Source organism: Nyctibius grandis, chromosome 10 (assembly GCF_013368605.1).
Source record: "Nyctibius grandis isolate bNycGra1 chromosome 10, bNycGra1.pri, whole genome shotgun sequence".
In the NCBI taxonomy this organism is placed as follows: Eukaryota; Metazoa; Chordata; class Aves; order Nyctibiiformes; family Nyctibiidae; genus Nyctibius; species Nyctibius grandis.
The window spans coordinates 19,559,466-19,584,230 of NC_090667.1; the positions used below are offsets into that span (position 1 = coordinate 19,559,466).

Sequence of the window (24,765 nt, forward strand, 5' to 3'; positions counted from 1 at the left end):
CAGGGCTGTTTTGATTCTGTAACATCTTTCAGTGGCCTGTGAGATCTTTGCTGCTTTTATGAAGCTACTTCTGAGTTCTCACACATGTTTCATCGCAGTCTGAGAATGCTGCTCCTCATAACAGGGAAGCTGCTCTTCTGCAGTGGTAACTGCTTAAGCTAGCAATAGGGCTGTGGCTAACTGGCTAAAATAAGCAGGTTTTCTGCATAGTGCATTCATCATTCCATCCCTGCTTTGAAATCAATTACTTCCTGATATCAACTTTTAGATATCAGGAAGCTGAGCTGTCCCTTAGCTTTGGTCAGGACCCACTTGGCAGCCTTCTCCCATCACTGGCTGCTTACCTAAGGTTTCTGTCTTTTTTCACCTACAGTTTATCAGTTAAGGGATCAGGCAGAACATAACCCCTTTGTCAGAGACACTATTCTGGACCTCTTGGTGGTTACTCTGTTGTAGCCTCTGGTCAGCTGTTCCATTATCATCATCTCTCAAGATGACAGCTTGCTTCACTAGTGTTCCTCTGCCAGCAGTGCAGGTGAAGCTTGGATTCCTGTGGCTCGTTTGCTACTCACTATTCTGTGCTTTGCCTTCGATCTCTTCAGTGAGTATTAGACTTCTCATCCAGAAGACTGGTCTTCCCAACTTTTCTGAAGCATCACACTTCTATGACTGAGCATGCTTCATGCTCTCAGTGTTAGGGGACCTCTTAGTCTATCATTAGTGGTCCAGACTTTCAGAAGCCTTCAAAGCTGTGCCCATTTTGGGAAAGTGCAGCTGATCAGCTCCTTGACGCAGCTGTTGAAATAGACCATGCTGCATTGGGACTTGCCGTGGGCTTAGGGAGCTGTTGCAGAGAAGCCTTTACAGACGTGGAGGGCATGTTTGCCCCCACCTAGGGGACAAGGGAGGCAGCTTAAAGAATGTCTTAATCCAAGGTGTCTGGTATTCTGTTACCTACAGCTCTCTTTGGACCTTCACCAAAAACTTGCTCCATCTCTCAGCCTCCTGCAGTTGACAGTGTTTCGGAGGGCAGCACTGCAGCTGCTATTTGTGTGTGAATGACTCCAAAACCATCTACTATTTTTTTAATATAATTCTTATATTATATTAAATATAATATAATTCTTATGTAATTATTAATATAATTCTTATATTATATTTTAATATAATTCTTCTATTAATTATAGATTAAACCTGGACCAACTACATGTTCTGTGTAGCAATTAGAGCAAAGTCAAAGCGAGTCACTTTTAATGCTGTTTGCAGCCTTACCTAGAGTTGTGACCAGTATTTTCATAATAAAGGAAACAGCAGAATGTTCATTCCTTTTGCAAAGCTATGATCCCAATAAACCACCCTCCTGCAGCCTTTGGAGATCACATTAAGTGAAGAGGCCGATAGAATTGAGTGATACACACAAGTACCTCGGTGGTGATGTGGCCTGTGTCATATTTTTTTTTTTTTAGGATGATATGCACATGATGATCAGGAAATGGCTCTCCAGCACAGTGCCCAACCACAAACAAATGGGGATTATTGGTGCTGTTGCCATGATAGGCAGTGTGGCATTAAAAAGGTGAGAGAGAATGTAGCAAAGATGAATTTAACATGCTTTCAGTTCAGACCAAACCTGGAGTGGGACAAAAAAAGGAGGGCATTGCCTTATAGCTCATGCATGTCTTGGTCAAATCCAGGAACTTAAAACTCTTTTCTGCAGACTGCGGTGTTTGGTGTTCCAATCTGTTCGATACTGCTCTCCTGCTGCTAATCTCAAAGGCATCCTGAATTTTTTGTTAATGCCTGTTCATGGATGCCTTGACTAGCACCAGCAGGACCTATTGCTTGGAAAAAAATTTGAACACTGGCGGACTGACTGCAGATCAGCTTCTGTCACTAAGGATGAATAACCTAGTGTGTTCCATGTTTGAATACAGGGAAATCCGAAAGAGAAGCAAGGAGAAAGATTGTTACTGCTGTGCTGGGCATTGGCATGACAGTTTCCAATGTACTGTATAAATAATTCATGAACAGCATTCATAAACCAGGCAGACATCTGATAAGAGCTGTGACAAAGATTAAAGCACCTGGAAAATAAGAATTTGACCGGTGTTGGGAAGTGTTATGTTGCTGATTTTGCACTTCTTAAGAAAATGGTTTTGCTATTTATTACATGAAGAGAAAAGCCCATTTTAGCTCCAGGCCCTGGGTCAGTGGACTTCATTATGCGGATGACTAGAGGGCTTTAGGTTTCAACAGGTCAGAACAAGAATATCCTTGAAGAAGACATTGAGCCTTGTCCCAAAGGTCTCAAACAGCAGCAGGTCTTTTCCTAATAATGTTGCAAAGAGCATCTTTTTCATGCATAATTCTCCAATTTCTGGAGAGAGAACCTTGTGTGTGTGATGAGTTTTGCCATCTCTTAAGTGTTGTGCAACAAAAGCAGGACTATCAATTGCTTTCAGAAATGAAGGAGATGGTAGTTCATTGGAGAGACCAGAGCTGAACAGTGAGCGTGATGGGCAGGTAAGTGCCAAGAATGGGTACGTACTGGGGCAGTGTGGGAGAGGGGGAGGGTATAGTCAGCAAGGAGATGTGACTGGAAACAGAGTCTTAGGTGAAGTGCTATATGTGTACTGGGCCTGGGATTGCAGAGCCAAGAATCTATTAAAAATTGTTTTGGAGAAACAAAGATCTGTATTAAGATAGTATCTGCTGATCTTGCCTATGGCTAGTCCAGGACAAACAGTACTGCAGCCATCTAGTGAAAGTCTTCTATCCAGATGTTATCTCAAACACAAAGGAAAGAAACAGGACAATCTGCCTTCACCTTCCTCTCAGCTTGGCAGTGGTGCCTTTCAGGCCATCTAGAGAAAGCATTTCTGCTGTACAGGGTTGGCCTAGCCTTGGCCTTTTTTCTTAATTCCTTTTGAAGAACCTTCTTCTAGGCTGGCACTCTATTTAAGGGTGGTCTTGGGCAGACTCTTTTGTGTTATTTCATGGTGGAGCTGAGCCAGGACCTTAAATGACCCGTGTTCCTTCTTAAAACTGGGTCTTTGCAAGACCAATCACCCTAGAGATGAAGCTTTGGATATGCCTCAGAGTAAATTAGTGTAAAAGGGACTCAAGGTAAAAGCTTGAGTTGGATCCATTTACCTTACCCATTTCTGCAGACTGCTCTCTCTCCTTTCAGCTTTCTACCTTGCTGGACCTTGTGGGCTTCTGCTGCAAGCAAACACCAGAGGTCTTGGCTCTGTACTACGATGAACTCGCCGGTTTGATTGAGAAGCAGAGGGGGAATTTGGACTTGCAGCTCCTGGTACGTTGCAGAGTAGTTTGAACTTACTCACGTAAATGAATTCTTCAGAAACATGGTGTTTTTCAGGCATTGGCAGGACAGAGTCAATTTGAGGATTTCACTCCAGTCTGAGAACTCTTTTTTTGTTCTAGTCATGTTTAAGGTCCCATAAGAGATTGATCAGATGAAAAATCCTCTTTCAGCGTGCTCAGCTTTTTTTGATTTGTGGCAGATTCCTCATTGTACTTTGTGAACTTTTACATGGCAACAGGGAAGCCTGCTGAAGGAAATTAAATGACATTTCAGAGCATGCTTTTAAGATTCATAGATAAAATTAGAATCTGAAAGAACTTTAAACTTAGTATTGAAGCTTCTGGTCAGACTATTAAGGCTATCTGATGCCTAAGGACTTGGAAGAGCCACAGTGATTTATGGTAATAAATAAATGGTATTTATGGTGATAGGAGGAGGTTTGTGAAGGCCACTGGACAGCTCTTTCTTCTTGCTGGGGACTCTTTTTGCATGTGTGCTGTGCCTGCCAGGAGGGTAGCAAGCCATCTTGAGGCCCAGGAGAGCATTGAAGGCTGCTGTGGCACAGGTGCTCTTTGCACCTACTGGTTACAGAGTGGACAAACTGCATGTTAGAACGAGTGAAGGTGACCAGGGAGCTGTGAAGTGCTGCAGTCACTCTAAACAGCTCTGTGCCTAGGGCTAGAAATGCCAGTCTTCTGAGCTGAGTGCTCCAAGGAGGAAAAGCAAAGGAAGGAGGGTTTCTCCTTTTTCCTTGCAAGACTAAAATGTAAAAGCAAGCTAAGGTTCTTCTCACAACTTTTGTGCAGATTTTTTTGGTCTTTTCATTGTTTGTTTGTCCAGACTCTGTCACATCTATTACTTTACTTCTCCATTAATTATTTCTAACAATGTAAACATGTGAAGTATATGGGACACGCTGTGTGAAATAAAACTTTGCCAGCACTTTATAGCCATTTCATTCTGATGATTGGCTCTTAGGACAGAGAACTTCCCATGGCTGCTTTCCTCTTCCAGCCAGCTGCTCTGCCTCTATGCAGCACTGCGGAACTTGTAGACAAGCCCATGTCCGAAGAGTAGGGAAGAAATTGGTGGTGCATGCTTAGCAATGTTTCCTGGCTTTGCCTCTCTAAAGGCAGGCCTTGGCTCTCCTGGCAGGCAGTGGGCTTTGTTGCTGTGACTGTGCCAGGATACTTTTGCTTGGCCTTATCTTCTGCATGTTCCACTGCTACTGTTGAAGCTTTCTTCACTGAGCCCCTTTGCTGAGCAGGTTTTTTTTTCTTTCTTTATAGGATGAGTTTGGGAACAGTTTGGTGGAGGACTTTCCCACTGACTTTGTGGTGGATCTCAGTCCCACAGTGGATGGGTATGCTAATCATAGGCTAAGCATTTGTAATGTTTCTATCACTGAGAAATGAGTTTGTCAACAAGAGCTTGTCTGTCTTTCCTTGCAGTTCATTCTTGTTCCCAGTGAAGTCCTTGTATAATCTGGATGAAGATGAAAGCCAGGGAGCAATTGCTATCAACCTCTTACCGTTGGTGTCGCAGAGTGAGCTTGGCAGGGTCACTGATGGAATGAGTAACCAAAGTAAAAGGTAATTTGACACTTAACTGTGGGATACCTGCAAAGGTAAAGGAACTGTTTTCATTTGGTGCACTTCACTGCTATCAGCCCTGCCTGCCAAAGTGCCTGATAAGGAGCTGGTCAGAGAATTTACTAGTTTCCAGTGTTCTTTTCTTTCTCTTGCTGTTAGACATATGTTCAGGTAGGTCTAGAGGCATAAGCTGGTTGGGAACTGGCAATCTGTTCTGGCTCAGGCTGTTTTGGGTAGGTCATGCTGCGTCTGCCTTGTTTCCCATCTGTCATAAGAGAATAGTAGCTCTTCCAGTGTTACGGTGATATTGAATGCCATATTGAGATGGACAGGCAACTTTGAGGTGGCAAAATTCATATTTTGAGCAATGATTCTCAAATAGAGAGTCACTAAGGACTTAGTGTGTGTCAACAGTATGTGATTTTTCTCACCTTCAGTTGTACTTGGACAACATAGACTGTGCTCCAGAGCAAAACCACAAACATGCAGCCACAAGTGAAATTTGACTGAGAAATAAGGGCTTTGTCTTTGGAGAATGGAACAGGAAGCATGTAAGAAATAAAAAAGTCTAATTAAACAGAGCCTCAAAGTTAAAAATAATAAAAGGCTTTTTTTTAACTGGCACCTTCATATCCTGTGTAATTTATTGTCATAAGATTTTTTGAGCTTTGAATTGTGCTTAAAAAAAAGACAAGATCTCTTTAAAATAAAAGAAAATACAGCTACTTTATATGCATCTACAGAAAAATGTTAATTTTCCTCACTCAGAATGTGAGTAGTGGCATGCTACAAAACAGTCAAGGAGAAGGAGATTTCTCCACTCTTCACAGGTGTTTTGCACAATTTAGTTCCTTCTGAATTATTAAACTTTGATTTCTACCAGAAATAAGTCTGACCCCATTTTTGTTCATTACAGACGTTTTTCTGCCCTTATGTGCTTTTCCAGAAAACTGGTGATCACCAATTTTTTTTTCCTTTTTTTTTTTTTTTTTTTTTGACCATATGGTGCATTTCTGCTCTGTGTTGCTGGGACTTGCAAGAAGCAAAATAGAAGGCATAGGCAAGGTGGCATGGGGAGGTCATAGGACATAATGGAAAAGTGATGGGCATTCTGGAGGTATAGAAAACATAGGACCCACTCAAATTCTTTTTCTTTTTTTTTTTTTCCCCCAGGGTAGTGTCACCAATGTGTCTGTCACCCTGTTTCCGACTGCTGAGGCTCTACACTGGAGAACAAAACAGTGGAAGCCTGGAGGAGATTGATGCCTTATTAGGTATGGGAAATGGACCTTTTATAGAGTCTGTCTGGCTGACTTGTTCCTGTCCCAGATCTGCAAAGACTTCCTGCAGTTGCAGGAAGAATTGTGCAGTTTGTGAAGCAGGCCGAAATGCTCTGTTGCTCACAAAGTGGAAGGCAGGCAGGGGAGACAATTGCTTTGTCTGGGGATGGAGTGGCTGACAAAGCTCACTCCAAATAGCCATTGGAATTGATACAGGCTTTGGTAAGAGACTGTCCACGCAAAGACCAAAGGATGGGTAGCAAACACAGTCCAACATGTTGTCTTTCTGCTCTGTCCCAGGTTGCCCCCTGTACCTGACTGACCTGGAGGTTGAAGGGAAACTGGACTCTCTGTCCAAGCAGGAACGGGAATTTCTGTGCTCACTCCTGTTCTATGCTCTCAACTGGTTTCGTGAGGTGAGTAGAGCTTACGGAAGGGTGAAATGCAGTGCCTTCGAGTAGATTTGGACCATGTATTTGCTAACATCAATGGTCAGTGGGAATGTCCCCTGATGGGGTTATTCTGATAATATGAGCTATGCAGAGTTGGTACAACTCCACATACCCAGTCCTCCCTGTTCCTGCTCTTCTCCCAGGACTGCCTCTTTCCTGGCAGACCTGGGAAGTGCCAAAGGGTCTCCAGAGCCACAAGCAGCACAGAACCTGACAATGTGCTGTCTGCTAATTCCTCCTTTTCAGTTAATATTTGATCTGTAGGTGTTGCTTTATTGCTTTTTGTAGATTGCGCCAATTAGGTCCATGTTCTCGTGGGCTTCTGAAGAGCTTTGTTCATGCAGTCTGGATCTGGTCACGCAGGCCACTTCTGCTGCGTTGTGTACTTATTCAGGAATTGAGGATGTTATTTAGAAAAGAAAATGTAGTAAAAGTGGGTAGAAATCTCCTTAAGTCAGTGAGTTTGGTTTGTATCTCTAGGTTGTAAATGCCTTCTGCCAGCAACAGGACGCTGAGATGAAGGGGAAAGTTTTGACTCGATTACAGAACATCACAGAGCTGCAGAATGTGCTGGGAAAGTGCTTGGCAGGTGGGTATGAAACATTTGTACATTCTGGGCCTGTGCCAGCTGTGAAATGAAAGGGATTGGCTTACACATCAGTGGAGGAAGTATATGGTAACACATACTGCATTTTTACAGTGGCCTAAGAGTTCATGCACGGACAGCTATTGTTTTCGATTTATCTGAGTCCAAACTGCCATTCTCAATCACCTCCTCAGTGACATCTCTTTGACTTCTTCCAGGCAGACTTGGCAGAATCTGCCTGAATATGGTGGATACTGCAGTAAACCAGCCTCTATCCTTAAAGAAGCAGTGTGTTTCTCCAGTATTCAGGTTGCAACAAGCTGTTAAGGGATGTTAAAAGAATCCTCTGCCTCCTGCCTAGCCACCGAAGCCCAGCGTGGAGACCCTGGGGTCTCTTCCCCAAGCTGATGGACACAGCTACAGAGACTGCCATGCACATTCCTTCATTAATTTGCATAGTTCTACCTTTCCACCTCCATCAGAATATCCCAAATCCTCAAGTTCCTCTTTTTCCTCTGTCTTATCAGTTACAAAGGCCAGGTGTCCATTCCCAAAGCCATGCCTGGAGTTTCTTAATGGCCCATCAATTACAAACTGGAGACTTTTGGTCTTTGGCATTGTCTCCATTATCCCTTGTCTACCAGGTTTGTGTCTGTCTGTTCTTGTTTGTGGCTTCCCTCTTATTGCCTCATTTTACATTGAAAAGGTCTTTGATAAGATAAACATAGTAAAGAACACAGTCACCTTCCACACACCCTTACACAAGCTATCCATTAAGAGCTGTGTTTGTAAACCAACAGAACAACTTCATCCTAAATGAAGTGCAGCCTCAACACCTTTCTGCTGCTCCCAGAGTAGTAGAAGCCCTGCACAGAAGGGGCTCAGAGGTGCTAAAATAACCCTTTAATCTTCACCAACATGGACAGATATCCAAGGACAGCTGAGCGCTTGTTGTCTTCCCTTGCTGGAGGAATGCAAAGAGCTGTAATTCTAGTGCAGTGCGGACGTATGGTAAGGCTAATTGGAGCTAAATGCACCTAAGCATAACAGCAGAGGGATGTTCACCAGGACAGTGAAACATATGGTACTTCCTCTAGATATGTATCTTGCCTGTATTTTGTCATTCAGGAGTGGAACTAACCCAACTTCTACATTTTGGCTCTTTCAGCAACCCCTGGCTATGTCCCACCACCAGCTACTTTTGATTCTGAAGCCCTGGAGGCTGTACCATCCATTAATGCTGCTGGGCCAGTGAGAAAAAGGAATGGTAAAAAAATTTTAAAACATTTAAGCAAACAGATGTGATGTGGAGTTTGACTGGCGTATTGCACTGCAGCCATTGCACTTGTGTGTGCATAAAGCACAGAATTCCTGGCAAGGTCTGTCTAGCTTGAAACCTTATCTGATCGACTCCTGTTGCAGGTGAAGTGGAGATGTAAAAATATCCTACTCCAAACAGGTGCTGGATAGTCTGTCTCCTTGGGAAAGCTGATGCTTAGCATTTAACAGTGAAAATCAGGGCTTTCATCAACTGCTTTCACCTGCCAAAGTAATTTTCTGCTGCAGTTAAGTTGTTCTGCCTTTGACAGGTTGGTGCTATTGTCCGGTACTGAACCTGTGGCTTGAGCTGCCTTGCAAATCCCTAATCTTTAGGTTGTACCTAACTGATCTCTTAGGAACCTTGTCATGGCTCTACTGCACAAGGAAATGCTTCCTTCATCCTTTCCCGTTGCTAGCTCCCACAGAGAAGAAACAGAACTTGCCTTTCGGTTTTTCAAGCTGAAGTAGATTTGTATTGTTCTTTCTGTCTCTAGTTCTGTTTCTGGTTTAGGTTAACATTTCCTGGGAACATGTCTGCCTTTGAGGCAAACTGGACAAAAATTCACATTCCATTCAATGAAAACAACTGGAGGAGGCCACAGATTAGAGAGCCCTTTTCTCTTGTGCCAAACCCATTCTGCAGGGACCGGACCTGTCACATTAGTAATTAAGGCGGAAGGAAAGTTATCACTGTTCTGCAGATGAGGATCCATCACTTTAGATACTTTATTCTGAAGGAGCAGAAGTAAGTGCTCAGACTAGTAAACCCAGCCCAGACCAAGGGATTCCTGAGCTTAGCTTGTCTTGCCTACAAAAAAAATCAGTGGGTGCTGTGACCATGGGTTGCAGCCTTGAGAACATACAGTTTTGACACCAGCCTTGCTGCTCCTTTAGGTGGGCAGCATCTTGTTGTAGCTGAGCTAATTTAAATAGCTTACTGCCAACAAATAGGGAAGGCTTCACTCTCCCCCTCACACCTGCACTCTCAGCTGCCTGATTTCCTGTCCCGTGTTATTACATGGTAGCTATTTTGGCTATTTACTCTTTGTTAGGTTAGTTTTTTGCTATTTAAACAAGTTGACTGCTTAACCAGTGATCAGGCTTCCTGAGTCAGTGCAAGGCAAGTGTCAGGTGTGTGTGGCTGGGAACAGGAGAAAGGGGTGGTAGGAGGAGCAGGACTGCCCCGAGCCATTAGATCAGCTCAAGCACTGTCATACAATCTAGCCTAAGACTGTTCTTCAGAGGAGAGGAAACAAGGAGCTCCTTAGGAGAGACATAACATATCAAATTCACTTTCCAGTCTGATTCAGAGGATTGATTTATTTATTATGACATGGAAGACCTTCTCCTGTCTGACTCTGCTCTTTCAAAGATAATGCAATAAAAGATGCAGCTTCACTGATATTGTTTCACTTCATTTATGGCCTGCCCCCGAAAGGATCACAGAGATACAAAAGCAAAGTCTCTGATGCTCATCAGCACAGCAGTTATAAAATGGCAGATGGAAGTGTATTCCACGCTTTGCACTTGTTGGGGATTTCCCTGAGCATTCCCTTCTCTAGGTTGCTCATGAAGTTGAATAAAACTGATTTCTCGGTTTTATTCTCAAGGACTCAATGGCTGATTCCATCTGAAAATTGCAAATTAAGTACTGTCCTTTGCTGCTTCTGCTCTAACAAGCTTTCAGTCCAAGAAAGCACTATTCCAGTTCAGTTCCTTAATAGTAAAACCTTGTCAAAGTCTTTTTGGAAATCTAAATCTCTTCTGGCTGATGGATCCCTTTTATCCATGTGATACCAACACCCTGGCAGGCTAGTGAGGCAAGGTTTTCCTTTGCAGAAGCCCCGCTGACTTTTCCCCAACAGACTGTATGTCTGTGCTCAGTGATCTTATTTTTTATTGTAGACAGCTCTGCCATTTTCCCAGTGATGGAGGATAGACTCACCAGTCTTTAGTTCTCTTGATTTTCATTAGATCCCTTTTTATTTAGAAGAATTATGTTTGCAAGCTATCGGTCCTCTGGCACCGTGGCCAGCAGTTCTGAAATGTCACATGTGAATTCCTTTGGGGACCTATGTGAATCTCACCTGGCCCTGGTGACTTATTTGATGTCTGTTTGGTCTAATACATCCTGTGCAATTACTTGAAATCCATGTAGTTTCTTTGAGCTCTCTGCTACATCGTGTGTCAAGTATGAGAATCTTCCCTACCATTGTCAGCAGTGAAGACCATTGCAAGGAATTCATTGAGTTACTCTGCTGTTGGCTTGGCATCCCTGCAAGTCCCTTCTCTAGTTGTGTCTTGTCTTCCTTTTCCAGGTCCTCTTCCTTCTCAGTACCCTGTCTGAGGAAGAAGCATTAAATTTTGGTTCAAGAATTTTATTAAGATAATGTCCCACTAGTTTTTGCAATCACTTCATAATGTTTGAACTACAGTAAGAACAGTGAGACTTGCTTTAATTTCTTACTGTGTTTTTATAAAAGAGAAACTGATTGTGGGGGAGCCCCAAATGCATTTGACTCTTTTGGACTGTGATCCTGGCTACAGATGACACACAACCTGTGCATGCTCCGTGCTTTCTTGGGGCTGATTAAAGTACAGCCTGTGCTGTTTCCCTGGCTGCAAGTGCTGTCTAGTGTTGAGCACAGTGTAGCCTTTGTTTCTGAAGTTGCTTTTTTTTTTTTTTTTTTTTAAGGAAGGAAAAAAAAGACTGATGGCAGCAAAGCCAGCTCTGCAGATCGTTCTCAAGCAGATGACAGTTCTGAGGGAAACCAGCCTGACACTGAGCTCTCTGAGCTGGAGAAGGTAGGTGTATACCCCTGGGGACTTGCAAGAAAGACAGACTAGGGAATATGACATACAACCATAAACAGAAGCTTTGAGAGAGGGGTTGTTGATTTCAAGAGTTAATCACAGTCAAGTGGTTCAATTCTGCTTTCTGACACCTGCCTCCCATCTGAATTTTGAAAAGTGTCTGCTGCAGAGGCCAGCCACTCTCCAGCAGGCAGTGTGGTTCAGGGCAGTGCAAATGTGCAGGATTATCAATAATACTACTAGTTACTCTCTGATTAAGACTATAGAAGGTTTCTATTTTAAGCCAGTGTCCCATCTCTCAAATTGCTGCAATAACCTGCCATTCCTAGACTCTGGTCAGAAATTGTGAGATGGATCTGGAAAATACAAATCCTGGTAAGGATCATATCTCCTGCTGATTCTAGTCTGCTTCAGTCACAAGTGCTCATTCTGCAAATTTTCCTTGAGGTGTTTAATCAATGTATTCATGATAAAGCATCTTTAAAATTATCCATTTTCATCACACGCTAAGAACTATTTCCTAAACCTACCAACTAATGAATTATTGGATTTTATTTCTTGTTCTTTTGAATAAACTCTTGCAGTATTGTCATCATGTCTGGAACGCAAGATCTGTGCTGGCTGAAAGAGAGAAGCCAGGGAAGTGTGCCCAGCTTTGGGCTCAGCATCCTGGGGGCTGGCATCTCATAAGCATCCCACAAGGCCCTACTTCTAACACTGTTACTAATAAATGTTATTCAGGGTCCATTTTATCAATTTCAGCCAGGCAAATATGCTTCTACTTCCCTGCTCTGGTACAGATATGATAACAGAGTCAGATATGATAACAAACTCACTTGAGTTACAGGGAATAAGCAAAGTCTCAAATAGTTTTGGGAAGGAATGTATCTAATCTGTCTTACTTAACTAGAGTACTGGTCCCAGACTAGTCCTTGGGTGCCATGCTCTGCCCAGGAGAACAGAATACAGAAATCCTGTTGTGAGCCACATGTGACGTACATCAGCTCCCACGACAGGGTTGTGTGAATCTCCAAGAACTTACAAATAGTCAACCACAGGCAACAGAGCATGCCGTAGTTTACCATCCTGGTATTTATCAAAGACAAAAACATTTGCCTTCATCTCTCATGGTGCTTATAGTGCAAGTCCAGAATGGGTTTCACAATGGCTACTGTCTCACAGAAAGGAGATAGCAAAGATTATTCCAGTTTCCTAAGTATTTTTTTTTCCTAGAAAATATTAAGTGACTTCTACAGTCAAAGATGAAAATGCTTCTGACTCTATGTCCTTGTCTTTCTACTACCTATTGTGAGTTCTTAGTCTTTTTTTTCAACCTGGCACAAAATATAGAAATCTGTGTGAAAGAAATAGCTTCATTTGAGCTAGAAAGTCTTATAGTCGTGCAGGCTGCAACCTTAATTCTGCCATTTACTTTTTAGGCTGCTGCTGAGAGAGAGGCAGGAAATCCTCTGGTACAGCTGCAGAGCTATCGCCCATACTTCCGAGAGTTAGACCTCGAAGTGTTCACTGTACTCCACTGTGGGCTGCTGACAAAGTCTGTCTTGGACACAGAGATGCATACAGAGGTGAAGGGAACAGCATAAAACTATACTGATAAGGCTTTGTGTAACTGCCTCTTTCTGAGGCCTTGGCCCTTTCTGTTGCATTAAAATGGACAGAAGATTGATGTTAAGATGTGTTGGTCCAGGGCTGTGAGCTAGGTACCAGGAGAGAATTTGCCCCCAAAGAAACCAAAGTACTTCAAGGCACTGAGATAAAGAGGACTTTCCTGAGAAGAGCAGACATGTAGTGTAGCAACATTAAAACCAAAGTAGTATAAATGTTGCATAAAAGGAAAAAAGATACCGTATAATGTGTATAGACATAATGGAAAGAAGGGCTTTAATATTGAACACTGCTAAGCTCTAGGATGTTAAATACACTAAGAGGCAGCTTGCCTATTAAAAAGAACCTATGACATTTAAATAAAGCCCATGTTGCAAAAAGGCAAGCGTCTCAAGGCATCAGCAGATTGGAAACTCAGCACAAAAGTGGAACTGGTGTTGTGGATGTGCCCTCAGTGGGCAGGGTCCTGTTTATCATCTGGGAGCTTATATAAAACTGCATTGCTATGGATGTGGAAAGCAGAAGTGATTAATTTTGTTACCCTTTTTGTAGGCAGGCTGAGTCCATCTTGAGCCTAATTGTGTTAGGCTACAGTAAGACTTGTAAAATGAGAAAAGACTGTGGCAGGCTGGAGTACAGCCTGGCCTGCTCCAAGGACAGCTGTCTCTGTGCATGCAGGTCACAGGACAACTTGGAAACTGTTTGACAAGTCTTTTGGGATATGTGGTGTTATTTTAAATTACTTCTTGACTATTACTCAATTGGTCAATTTTGTGATTCTTTGGGCTTAAACCTCTTTTTGTCCTTAGGAGCTGATTTTTAATGTCAGCGTATACAGATCAGTTCCCTCTTGGTAGTTAAGCGTTACTGACATTGCCTCAGCTATGTTCAGAGCACCAGGTTGGCCTCATGCTTTGACTAACCAGAACCAATGCCCCATACCTGCAATGATGGAGACATAAAGCCCTAGCATCTACCAAATAGGTCCCTGGCTGACGTTAATTAAGCCAGGAGTCATAACTGGAAACGGAGGGGGTGAACTTGACCTTCAAGGCACTACAATTACGTCTGGGTCCTGGGATTGACTGTTCTTGTAATTGCAGGCTCGTGAAGTTGTGCAGCTGGGGCCTGCTGAACTTTGCTTCCTTCTGGATGACCTGTGCTGGAAGCTGGAACATGTGCTGACCCTGGGCTCCACAAGGAGAGTGCCCTTTCCAAAGGCAAGTACAGCAGCAGCCAATGGGACTAGACCTGGGCTGAGGCAGAGCACATCCAGGCCTTCCCCGAGAGGAATGTTTTTCAGCATTATTTTCACCTAACAGTTAAATGGAAGTCTGACACTCAACTGTGTGTCAGAGCAGCACTTGCTCTTTCAAAAGAGACTTCTGTACTGCTTCCCTTGCTGAAGTGTTTGCAGCATCTGGTTCTCTGCATGTCTTGGGAAAAGGTATATAACTGAGGGAAAGTATTGTAGCCTCAAAACTCAAGTGACCCTTTTCCTAGCCCTCCTTGGGGGACACTGGCTCTGCTGTTCAAGAAGCAGCTCAGGTTAGGCAAGCCAGATAGCCGCCGCATCCAGCAGAAGCTGCCGGATCCGTGTTTCTGCTTTTTCTGCAGTCTTTAGAAGAACACCCTGAGTGCAGTGACTCCTTACATTCCTGGCTGATGCCTTCAGGAGGAAAGTAAAACGTGTGGCTTGCTGCATTAAATGATGATAAATTCACTACAACCTGATGAATTCCATCATATTCAGTGTTTTTTCTCCTTGTCTTTTTGCCTGTCTTAATTCCCATGTGCAGACTGCCTTCTCTTAGTGTTTGAGTAAAATGTTGGACTCTGTGACCTTAAAGGTCTTTTCCAACCTAAATGATTCTATGATTCTCTAAAAGAGCTACATGTCACATCAGTTTTATTCTTTTCATCAAATGTTATCCACTTGTCTGAGTTGGTGCTGGTTCTTCTGCAGAAGCCAACTTTCTTATTCTGTGACCCTTCCTGACAGCATGTATGACATCAGGAATTGCACTGCTCAGAAACAGTCTAAGAGGTAGCACTTGATGCGAATTTATTTTCAAGTAAGGCTGATAAAGTGACTTTAATCTTTTGGGTTTACTGCAGGAAAGAGGCTACAAGGATATTGGCTTTTCCCACCTGTGTCAGAGATCCCCTAAGGAAGTTGCTATGTGTGTAATCAAGCTACTAAAGCCACTGTGTAATCACATGGAGAACATGCACAATTACTTCCAGGTCAGTGGGCAGCAATTTTGACTCAAAAAACTGCCAAGTTTTGTCACCTCTAAAAGTATTTTTGGGTTGGTTTGTGGGAAAAAGAGAGTGGCTTTGTTCAGGTTTTTTAAACATGGAATTTACGTAAATGGATTCTTCATTATCTTTCCTTGCAATAGCATTTAATGAATTATTTTTTTCTGTATTAAAGGCAGTTGTTATACAAAATCGAGGTGTGGAAGATGACTCAGGAGTGAACACCCAGGAGCACCAGCTGATGTCCTCTTGTTACCAACAGCTGTTGCTAACTTTCCGCTCCCTGTTTGCTTGGTGAGTTTAAACAAAAGAGTATATAGTCACCTAAATGACCATAGTCTGTTTATTGCTTCCTCTTCTTGTTCCTTTTTTTTTAAAGTGTTCATACCCAGCAAAAGGCCTGTCAGCCATGCAGAACAACACACTGCAGTGGCTGGAGACTTTTAAGCACTTTATAGTTATGTCAAGCTTCATTGCCCAATCCTGAGCTGAACTAAAACTGTAGGTGACTAACAGTGAATGCACGATGAGGCAGAGCTGGCTAGAATTCAGTGTGGTTTTGGATCAAGACCAGCATAAGTGGCAGACTGGCACCACCTAGTTGTGCAACTCCCATTCTGCCTAGGGATCTTGGAATGTCTTACCCAGTAAATCCCCTCATCCTTTGCTAAATTGTCACTGCCTGAATCCTGAGCAATGAAAGAATTTCTTTTGCCAATGGGAAAGGATGAATGTGTACTTCATTGACAACAAGCGTGTGCTGCTGATGCACTTGAACTGGATTCCTGAATGCCAAACAATGCATGTGCAGCCTGGATTTGACCTCGGTATCTGCTAACATAATCCAGGATAGCATCATAGAAGTTTTTTCTGAACCCTAATTTAGATCCGTGTGTGGAAAGTGTTTTACCTTTGTACTTAAAAAAGCAGTAGTAATTGTGTAAAAAGTGTATGAGATCTGCTTCTACTGTCGGCCACTACTGGAGCCTCAGGGATCCTGATCCACTCCTATCACCGAATTGGTCATTTTCTTGTTAGCCAGTATGAATGTTTGTTGTTCCTGAGTGTACCCATCTTATAAACCAAAGAAACTGACCCACTTTGTAACCACAGGCAGCGCAAGATCAGTTTTGCTGTTCAGTTTGGATAGAGAGTAATGTAATTCTGTTTTGCTGTAGGTCAGGCAGCCATATATTTGGGCTAGCTGTCCAGCCACTTAAGTCCAACAACCAAATTACATCTCCTCTTACATACATTTAATCAAGCCCTCTTATATTATCAATTGTTAATTAACTTGTATGTTAAAGGTGCACTTGAGCATTACTGTTACCAAGTCTGTGTGTTCAGCCTATAGATCTAGAACATGAGGGCATCTGAGCCTTTCCAGAAAGCATATCCTCACTGAATGATTTCACAGACACCAATAGTTCAAAGAATTAATGAAGATATCTACAGTTTTCCTCCCTGTTAGGCTCCTACCTGTTGTTCAAGAGGTGACCAGCCACTATCACTGCATTTGCACAGCAACTGTTGTTAGACATCCTCTTTTTTTTCAGATCTTCATCGCATTGTTTTAGTATGTATGGACCTCCACTTATGTGAAATGGCCTGTCCTCTCCTAGCCAGGTCTGCAGTCTAACTGAAAAGTTAGGACTGTGTGTGCACAAGGCTTTCCAATCCCTGGAAAAGATAAAGTGTGTATGAACTAAGTTTGCTGTCAAAATCAGTTTTCAATTTTTTGTGTCCCATTATAACTTTCATATTGCAGGGTTCTTCTTGCATATCCAGCGTCTTTATTTTTCTGGTTGCAAAAATATGCCCAGATATGCTTTTTCATCCAATACCTCTCTTCCTGCTAGTTTGATGATGAACTGGATTATTTTTTTTTCTTCCCTCTCAGGAATGGTTTTTCTCAGCATGAAAATACTGACTTGCTAAGGTCAGCTCTCCAGGTGCTTGCAGACAGGCTAAAGCCAGGAGAGACAGAGTTTCTTCCTCTTGAGGAGCTGATAAGGTATAATCAGTGTTTCCCAAGCTCTGCAAGGGATGAATTTCAAGCAGTTTTCCCTGTTTTTTGTGGGCATTATGGGTAAATGGGTGTTTGGGAGCTCTCATAGAGACCATACTACCTTCAGAGCGCTTTGTATTTATTTGAATGGCAGTGCTGTCAAACCTAATGAGAAGGAGCTGCTGGATTATAAAGTAAGCGTTAATCTATGGATCTTGTTCATTTGTATGCTGTTTGGGACTAGGAGTCTCAATGAGTATGTTCTGGGTAGTTAAAATGCTTACAAGAACACGAGGCAAAAGCAGTATATAAAGATGTTGCTAGACTTAGAGTGACTGGAGCTTGAGAGAAGTTTCTCAGTGACTGAATTTTTACCTACTAGTGGTTGCCTACCCCTTCTTCTTCAAAAGGGTGCTGCCAGAGACAAAATAATGGGCTAAGGAGACCTTGGATCTGAGCTGGTCTGATACTTCCTTTTTATTTATGTGTTTCTGGGGGATTACCCTATCTACACTGTTTTTACCTTTTCCCTTTCCTGTCATTCCCAGTGAGAGTTTTCACTACCTACTGAATTTCCAGCAGAGTGTTCCCAGCTTCTACTGCGCCTTCATCCTCACTCAGCTCCTGATTGCAGTTGCTGAGAAACCAATGGCTGGCTGGAAGAAAGAGAAAATGGGTAAAGTGTGAAGAACCTCTAGTTAGTTAAATGAACTGCAAATACAGCTGTTACTTCAGGGCAGAGGGAGGAAAACCTATATGTTCTTAACCCCATGCAACAAATGTTTTCAATTAAGAGAGCTCTTCTCAGGGATTAGGACCCGTTCTGTAAGAGGAACAGCATTCAAGCAGATAAGGCATAGGCATGCCTGTAGGGAATATATAAGAAAACTAGTTGGTCTCCACTTTGTCACACACTGAAATAAAGACTCCAAACACAGTCACCTCTCTCAGCCATACCTCGTCATACTAAGACACCTCTAGAATTTGTCCTTCTCAGATCCCCCTAGCCACTCAGAATTGTAGGTTTCCTACTTTGAAATTACTTTACTATTTTAAACAGTCCCACATTGGGAGAGCTGCCCACTCAGTGTGGCAGGGAATAACCAGTTTCAACTAATAATTTCCTGGTTTTAAACATTTCTGCAAGAAACAAACAGGTTTGTTAGCAGTTTTGATTTAAGAAATCTGTAAACTTTAAACTTGCCTGTTCACACTTATTATTATAGCACTGTGGCCAAAAAGTCAAGTCACATGTTATTGGAATTCCATTTCTAGAAATGGATGCCCCAAGGGTTCCATATCACCCTAATTAAAACCAGTTAGCACATCGTAGGAGCTACCAAACAAATAATGCTTAACATAAGTTTGTCAGGGAGAAATCGCCAGAGGCGGATCACGGTTCTCATGTGAACAGGTATATATACAGACCAGGAACACACTGGCTGTGCATGTATTTTATTATCATTATATATGTCCTTGTGGCCTTACTGCTTTTGAGGGGAAATGCATTCTGACTTACCAAAGTTCAGGTATATTGAGGGGTGGCAATATTGTGATCTTTCAAAAAGCCATTTGGACACACTGCCTTTACATGGAAGAAGGAAATTGTCTTCAATTCTTCCTTCAGTAAGTTATCCCTTATCTTTTACAGCTTCACTATCAAAGCAGTTCCTCTGCCAGTCATGGGTGAAGCCCAGTGGAGACCGAGAGAAGGGCAGCCAGTTCAACAGTGCACTGCATACCCTGCTCTGGTAAGGCTCAAGCATGCCAAGACACTCTTTTTCTCATAATTACTGTTGCTGTGGAGGAATGACTCCTCTCAGTCATAACCCTCATACTTACATAGTTTGGCCTAAAGCACTCTTTCTACAGCATTGAAAGACAGTGAGTGTTAGGAAGAATTCTGTTAGCCATTGGCTATAGAAGCATGTTTGTACCTCATGTTTGCTAGACTATGGCTTGTCAGTATACATCAACACATCCATACATGTATGTGTGCATACATACACATGTAAGTGTGGATCTGGACCAAAGTGTCTGGTGTTGCTTTCACTAAACTGAAAGCAAGTCAGCTCTCCCTAAAGTCCAGGAGAGCAGGACTGAGTATTAGGTGAAATAAAATCACAAGATCACAGGATGGTTGAGGTTGGAAGGCACCTGTGGAGGTCACCTTGTTCCAACCCCCCTGCTCCAGCAGAGTGACCTAGAGCAGGCTGCCTGGGACCATGCTGGGGTGCAATCCTCTGAGCTTGGCTGTTCAGACAGTTTTCGGTCCACCTCACTGTCTGCTCATCCAGCCCATACTTCAACAGCTACTCTGTGAGGATCTTACAGGAGACAGTGTTGAAAGCCTTACACGTCAGGGTAGACAATATCCACTACTCTCCCCTCATCTACAAGCCAGTCATTTCATTGCAGATTACCAGGCTGGTCAGGCATGACTTCCCCTTGGTGAATCTGTGATGACTACTCCCAATCACCTTCTTGTCCTTCATGTGCCTGGAAATGGTTTCCAGGATAGTTATTCCACCACCTTTCCAGGGATCAAGGTGTGGCTGACTGGCCTGTAGTTCCTTGGGTCCTTCTTCCTGCCCTTCTTGAAGATAGGAATGACATTTGCTTTCCTCCAGCCCTCGGGCACCTCTCCCAATCACCACGATCATTCAAAGATAATGGAGAGTAGCCTCACAGTTACATCAGCCACCTTCCTCAGCACTCATGGGTGCATCCCATCAGGGCCTGTGGACTTACGTATGCCCAGTTTACTTAGCTTTTCCCTAACATGATCCTCTTCCACAAAGTCTTCCTTGCTCCAGACTTTCCCTGCCTCTGAGGCATGGGATTTCTGAAGGCCAGTTTTACTAGTAAAGACTGAGGTGATGAAGGCATTCAGTCCCTTAACATGTACCTCAGTCTTTTCCATGTCTTCTGTCACCAGGACCATGCCCCATTCAGCAGTGGACCCACATTTTCTGTAGTCTTCCTTTTGCTACTTATTTACTTAGAGAAGCCCTTCTTATTGCCCTTGGGATCTCTTGCCAGGTTCAACAGATTCAATTCCAGGAGGGCTTTGGCTTTCCTAATCACATCTCTGCATGCTTCAACAGTGTCTTGGTATTCCTCCCAGGTTACCTGTCTCTGCTACCACCTTCTGTATGCTCCCTTTTTGTGTTTGAGGTTTGCCAGGAGCTCCTTGTTCATTCATGCAGGCCTCCTGGCATTTTTGTTTGACTTTCTGCTCTTTGGGATGAACTGTTTTTGAGCTTGGAGGAGGTGATCCTTGAAAACCAACCAGCCTTCTTGGACCCTTCTTCCCTTTAGGCCCCTGCCTCATGGCAAGAAGATCCATGAAGAAGCCAAAGTCTGCCCTCCTTAAGGCCAGGGTTATGATTTTGCTGTTTGTCCTGCTCCCTTCTCTCAGGATCCTGAACTCCACTATCTCAGTCACTACAGCCAAGGCTGCCTTTGACCTTCCCCAAAGAACCTTTCCTTGTTTTTAAGTGTGAGGTCCAGCAGTGTACCTTTCCTCATCAGCTCCCCTGTCACTTGTGTCAGGAAGTTGTCATTGATGCTCTCCAGGAACACTCTGGATTGTTTATGTCCTGCTGTGTTGTTCTTCCAGTAGGTATCATGGTGGTTAGTCCCCCATGAGGACCAGGGCCTGCAAACATGGGGCTACTTCTAGCTGTCTGTAGGCGGCTTCATTTAGTTGTTGTTCCTGATCCAGGTGGCCTATAGCAGACACCCACTACAATGTCACTCCTATTGGTGCTTTCATCCTTTCCTGTAAGCTCTCAGTTGGCTCATCACCCACCCTCAGGCAGAGCTCTGTGCATTCCAGCCATTCTCTCACATGAAGGGCGATTCCATCTCTTCCTCTTCCCGGCCTGTTCTTCCTAAATACAAGAATGAGGAAATATTAAATCCAGATTTGTTTCAGATCGTGGTAGCTTTTTTTACAGTTCTCAGCATAGCTTGGGATTTCCTACATGTGATTTGCTTTGGCACAAGAATGAGCTTGACAACTTTAAGCCACGTGTTGCAGGTAGGGCAGTGTTCAAGAACTTGCTGTGTTATTCTGCATAATATTTAGTGATGAACTAAGCTGGTTTTGGATTTAGTGTCTACCTGGAGCACACAGATAACATCCTGAAAGCTATAGAAGAAATCTCCAGTGTCGGTGTTCCTGAACTGATCAACTCTGCCAAAGATGGATGTTCTTCTACTTATCCTACACTAAGCAGGTAATTGTATCAACAGAAACTTTGAATTTCATGTGAAGCACAATGGCAATTTCTTCTTTTAATTTTCTTATTTTGTGGTCTATTATGGTTTCATATTAGTACTGCTGTGGACTACTCTGGGCATTTGTAAACCTTCTTTTGGCAGTATGCAACACATTCATACATGATTAGCTTTATGTCAAGGTGGAATGTCCTTTTGCATTAACCCAATGTTGAGTTTATTATTTGTGAGCCATTTTAACGGGAGGATGAACTGCTGTCTGTTGTCAAGTATGTTGCCTCTTTCTGTGCTACTGTAGTGGTATAAAGCACTCCAAAAGTCAGCCTTGGAGGCTTGGGGTGGCTATAGGCAATCCTGGGCTAGTATGCAGTGTGCAAAAGCGCACTCAGGCTGTTTCTGCTCCTAGTATAGGGATTTGGAAGCTTCCAGATTCAGGGTATTTCTGCTTCTACCACAGGAATTTGGAAGCACGGTTTATGCAGGGATGGTCAAACTTCCTGCCCTTTGGAACTACCAAAATCATCTTATGCTGAGAGCTGCAAACCTTTCACTGTGCACCCCCAAAGCTACAAAGAAGCGGGTGGTGTCTATGTGTGGTTCATACTGGGGAGGTGGTAGTGACTTCCCAGGATTCTTCATCTGTCTGGGTGATGGGGCTGGGCTAGACGTGCTTATGAGTCCTAGGGTCAATCTCCTGTGATTCCCTATTGCGAAGGATGCCCAGCTGGGTAAGCTGGGTAAGTTTTCCATGTTTTTCTGGGGACAAGAAGCCTATCTAGATGCTCAGAGCTGGCTTTTAGTTTTGCTTTCTCTACAGGCAGACATTCCCGGTTTTCTTCAGAGTAATGATGGCTCAGCTAGAGAGTTCAGTGAAAAGCATCCCAGCTGGGAAACCATCAGACTCAAGTGAGGTAGGAAAATAAGTGCACTGGACTCTTTGAGGGGAAGAAGACCTAAGTTAAACTGTACAGTATAATAAAGATGTATAAATTGGAGAGGAATCTACTTCTGAACTTTGTCTAGGACATGCAGTAAGACAGCTTCATTGATCAGCCAAAACTGATATACAGGGTAACATATAGGTAGCATCATTTTTTTTTCTGTTTTGTACCATGTCAATAACCCAATACATCCAGCAGAAGCTATGACCAGAAAACAGGTAGTAATCAGCAAAATACTAAGCTGTGCAGTTGGTCTGCACGCCTGTGTGGAAGCACAAAATTATTTTGCAACCAAGAGCTGCTCTGAGAGCAAGGAAGGGTGTTAACTCTTAGCATTTTAAGCCATATGGTCACTGATCAGGCTGGAATTGCCATTAAGTAGTTTCGCTGTGATAAATCTGCCTGTGGTGAAGCTTTGTTCCTCTAACAACAACAATAACAATGCTTTGGGTACAGCAAATGCTGAGAGAGCATCCAGCAAGCTGAGGGGAAATACACCATCTGGGGTTATTGTTCCCTTGCATCCTGTTAGGCGCAACTGGAGAAGCTGCTGCAGTGGAACATTGCTGTGCGGAATTTCCATATCCTCGTCAACTTGGTCAAGGTGAGGTTCTGGTTGTTTTTCTGCCTTTCCCTTCAGTTTCCCAGCAAAGCCCAGTGTACCCAGGTTCATGAGCACAAGGGAAAAACGTGAAGTATGGCTGACTAGTGGAACAACCTGGAGGTGGTAAATAAAGCCAGCTATAATCTGTGTGCAAGGGTTTCCATTTAGCTTTCACTTCAATACTACTTAATTCTTACAGCCTGCACATCTTACTAACGCAGTTCTCGCACAAATAGTAAGTCTGCACAAAGATGGGATGACGTAAGGATGTGCAGAGAAAGGACTGAACGAACACTCCCATTCCCTAGTACAGTGGTTTGTGTCTGAGAGTCCACTGCCAGCTGTGGAAGAGACAGATGAAAGAAACCCTTCAGGTAGATCTGGAATGACATCTGACAGAAGGAAACATTCTCCTGATGTACTAAGCTGAAGGCAGGCTAATACTCTGAACAGGAGACCTGGGTTCCTGTCTGTAATCTGCATTCAGTGCTTATCTGATAACACTCAGCTTCACTTGCTCTCATGGTAACATAGTCTTCCTATGCCAGTTAAAACATTCACTAATTAGTTATAGACTTGATCACTGGCAAAAATGTATATGCAAATGTATCCCATAAGAAAGCCTTCAAAGGAGCTGAGACCATCTGTTCCATTTCTTTGTTTGCTGTTGGACCACAGCTGTGTGTGACCTGTGCAGGGACACCTGGTATCTTTTGTCAGCTGGTACTGTTAATGTAATAGCTTAATTATTTCCTCCAAAATACATTAGTTTGCACATCTCAGTTTTACTTCATCCATTATGTTGTTACTTGCCCATCAGGTAGACTTGGGTCTCTTGGGTCCCAAACTATTAAGAACTTCAGACTTGTTGAGATAATTTTGTGCCATCTGCAAAAGATGCACCTTAGATCACCAAACAGCCATCCTGCCAAATACTTCTGCCTGACAGCTGTTACATTCACACGCTGATTTGGTGTTACCTGTCGAAACTTGAGAACGGATGTTGCCTTAGAACAGGTTTCACACTTTAAAGAAGGGCTATTTTTAATTGGCTGCTGTGCTTATATTGTTTCCTTTAGACTTGTGGACTGATCTGGCTCTCTTTTTTCCTCTCGCCCAAGTAGGTATTTGACAGCAGGCCTGTACTCAGCACCTGCCTGAAGGTAAGCAAGAATTCAAAATAACTGAAGAGAGCAGTTTAAGTGCCAGCTTCCTGAAATCATTGCCTCCAGTGTAGAGTGATTACTGAATTCCCTGGAAGAAGCAGATACTGTTTCTTATACCTTTAACTGTCTTCCACTAATCCTCATCGTATGGCTCGACCACAAAGAGCTTACTGTGATTGGTATTACTGACTTTAGACCCTCTCCCCTCTCTCCTTTCCCGATGGCACTCCAAATGACAGGAGACATCGCAGCAGACAGATCTCCCTTGGAGCCCAGAAAGATCATGTGTCCCTCTGCAACTTTCTCTTTTCTGGCTAGGACTCATGTATTTGTATAGTGACTCAAACATTTTGTGTTTAGTTCAGTTTTATTCCTAATTTGCTACTGAATAAAACCAGGGATGTGATGTCTACAATGATGAGATCTTGTCCTTCTAGCCATTCTTTGCAGTGATTAAAGCAGGACCCTTTACTGATCATGTATATTCCAGTACAGCCTTCACATGAACGTAGTCTTAAGCGAGAACAGTCTCTGGGGTACC

The 24,765-nt window shown here is 43.1% G+C and overlaps 1 protein-coding gene across 3 annotated transcripts in view; it reads left to right on the forward strand.

Annotated features, from left to right (window-relative positions):
- FANCD2 (FA complementation group D2) overlaps positions 1-24,765 on the forward strand; it is a 51,036-nt gene that overhangs the window by 21,803 nt on the left and 4,468 nt on the right. For 2 of the 3 annotated variants that reach the window (XM_068408744.1, XM_068408745.1), the window contains exons 19-39: positions 1,467-1,576; positions 2,463-2,523; positions 3,191-3,316; positions 4,618-4,691; positions 4,780-4,920; positions 6,094-6,194; positions 6,501-6,616; positions 7,133-7,241; positions 8,407-8,505; positions 11,254-11,363; positions 12,812-12,958; positions 14,102-14,218; positions 15,117-15,245; positions 15,436-15,554; positions 17,161-17,274; positions 17,817-17,944; positions 18,920-19,019; positions 21,390-21,512; positions 22,331-22,424; positions 22,987-23,058; positions 24,183-24,221. In XM_068408744.1, the coding sequence (XP_068264845.1) occupies positions 1,467-1,576; positions 2,463-2,523; positions 3,191-3,316; positions 4,618-4,691; positions 4,780-4,920; positions 6,094-6,194; positions 6,501-6,616; positions 7,133-7,241; positions 8,407-8,505; positions 11,254-11,363; positions 12,812-12,958; positions 14,102-14,218; positions 15,117-15,245; positions 15,436-15,554; positions 17,161-17,274; positions 17,817-17,944; positions 18,920-19,019; positions 21,390-21,512; positions 22,331-22,424; positions 22,987-23,058; positions 24,183-24,221 (2,229 nt within the window). The remainder of the gene's footprint in view (positions 1-1,466; positions 1,577-2,462; positions 2,524-3,190; positions 3,317-4,617; positions 4,692-4,779; positions 4,921-6,093; positions 6,195-6,500; positions 6,617-7,132; positions 7,242-8,406; positions 8,506-11,253; positions 11,364-12,811; positions 12,959-14,101; positions 14,219-15,116; positions 15,246-15,435; positions 15,555-17,160; positions 17,275-17,816; positions 17,945-18,919; positions 19,020-21,389; positions 21,513-22,330; positions 22,425-22,986; positions 23,059-24,182; positions 24,222-24,765) is intronic. The other variant, XM_068408746.1, reaches the window with a different exon arrangement.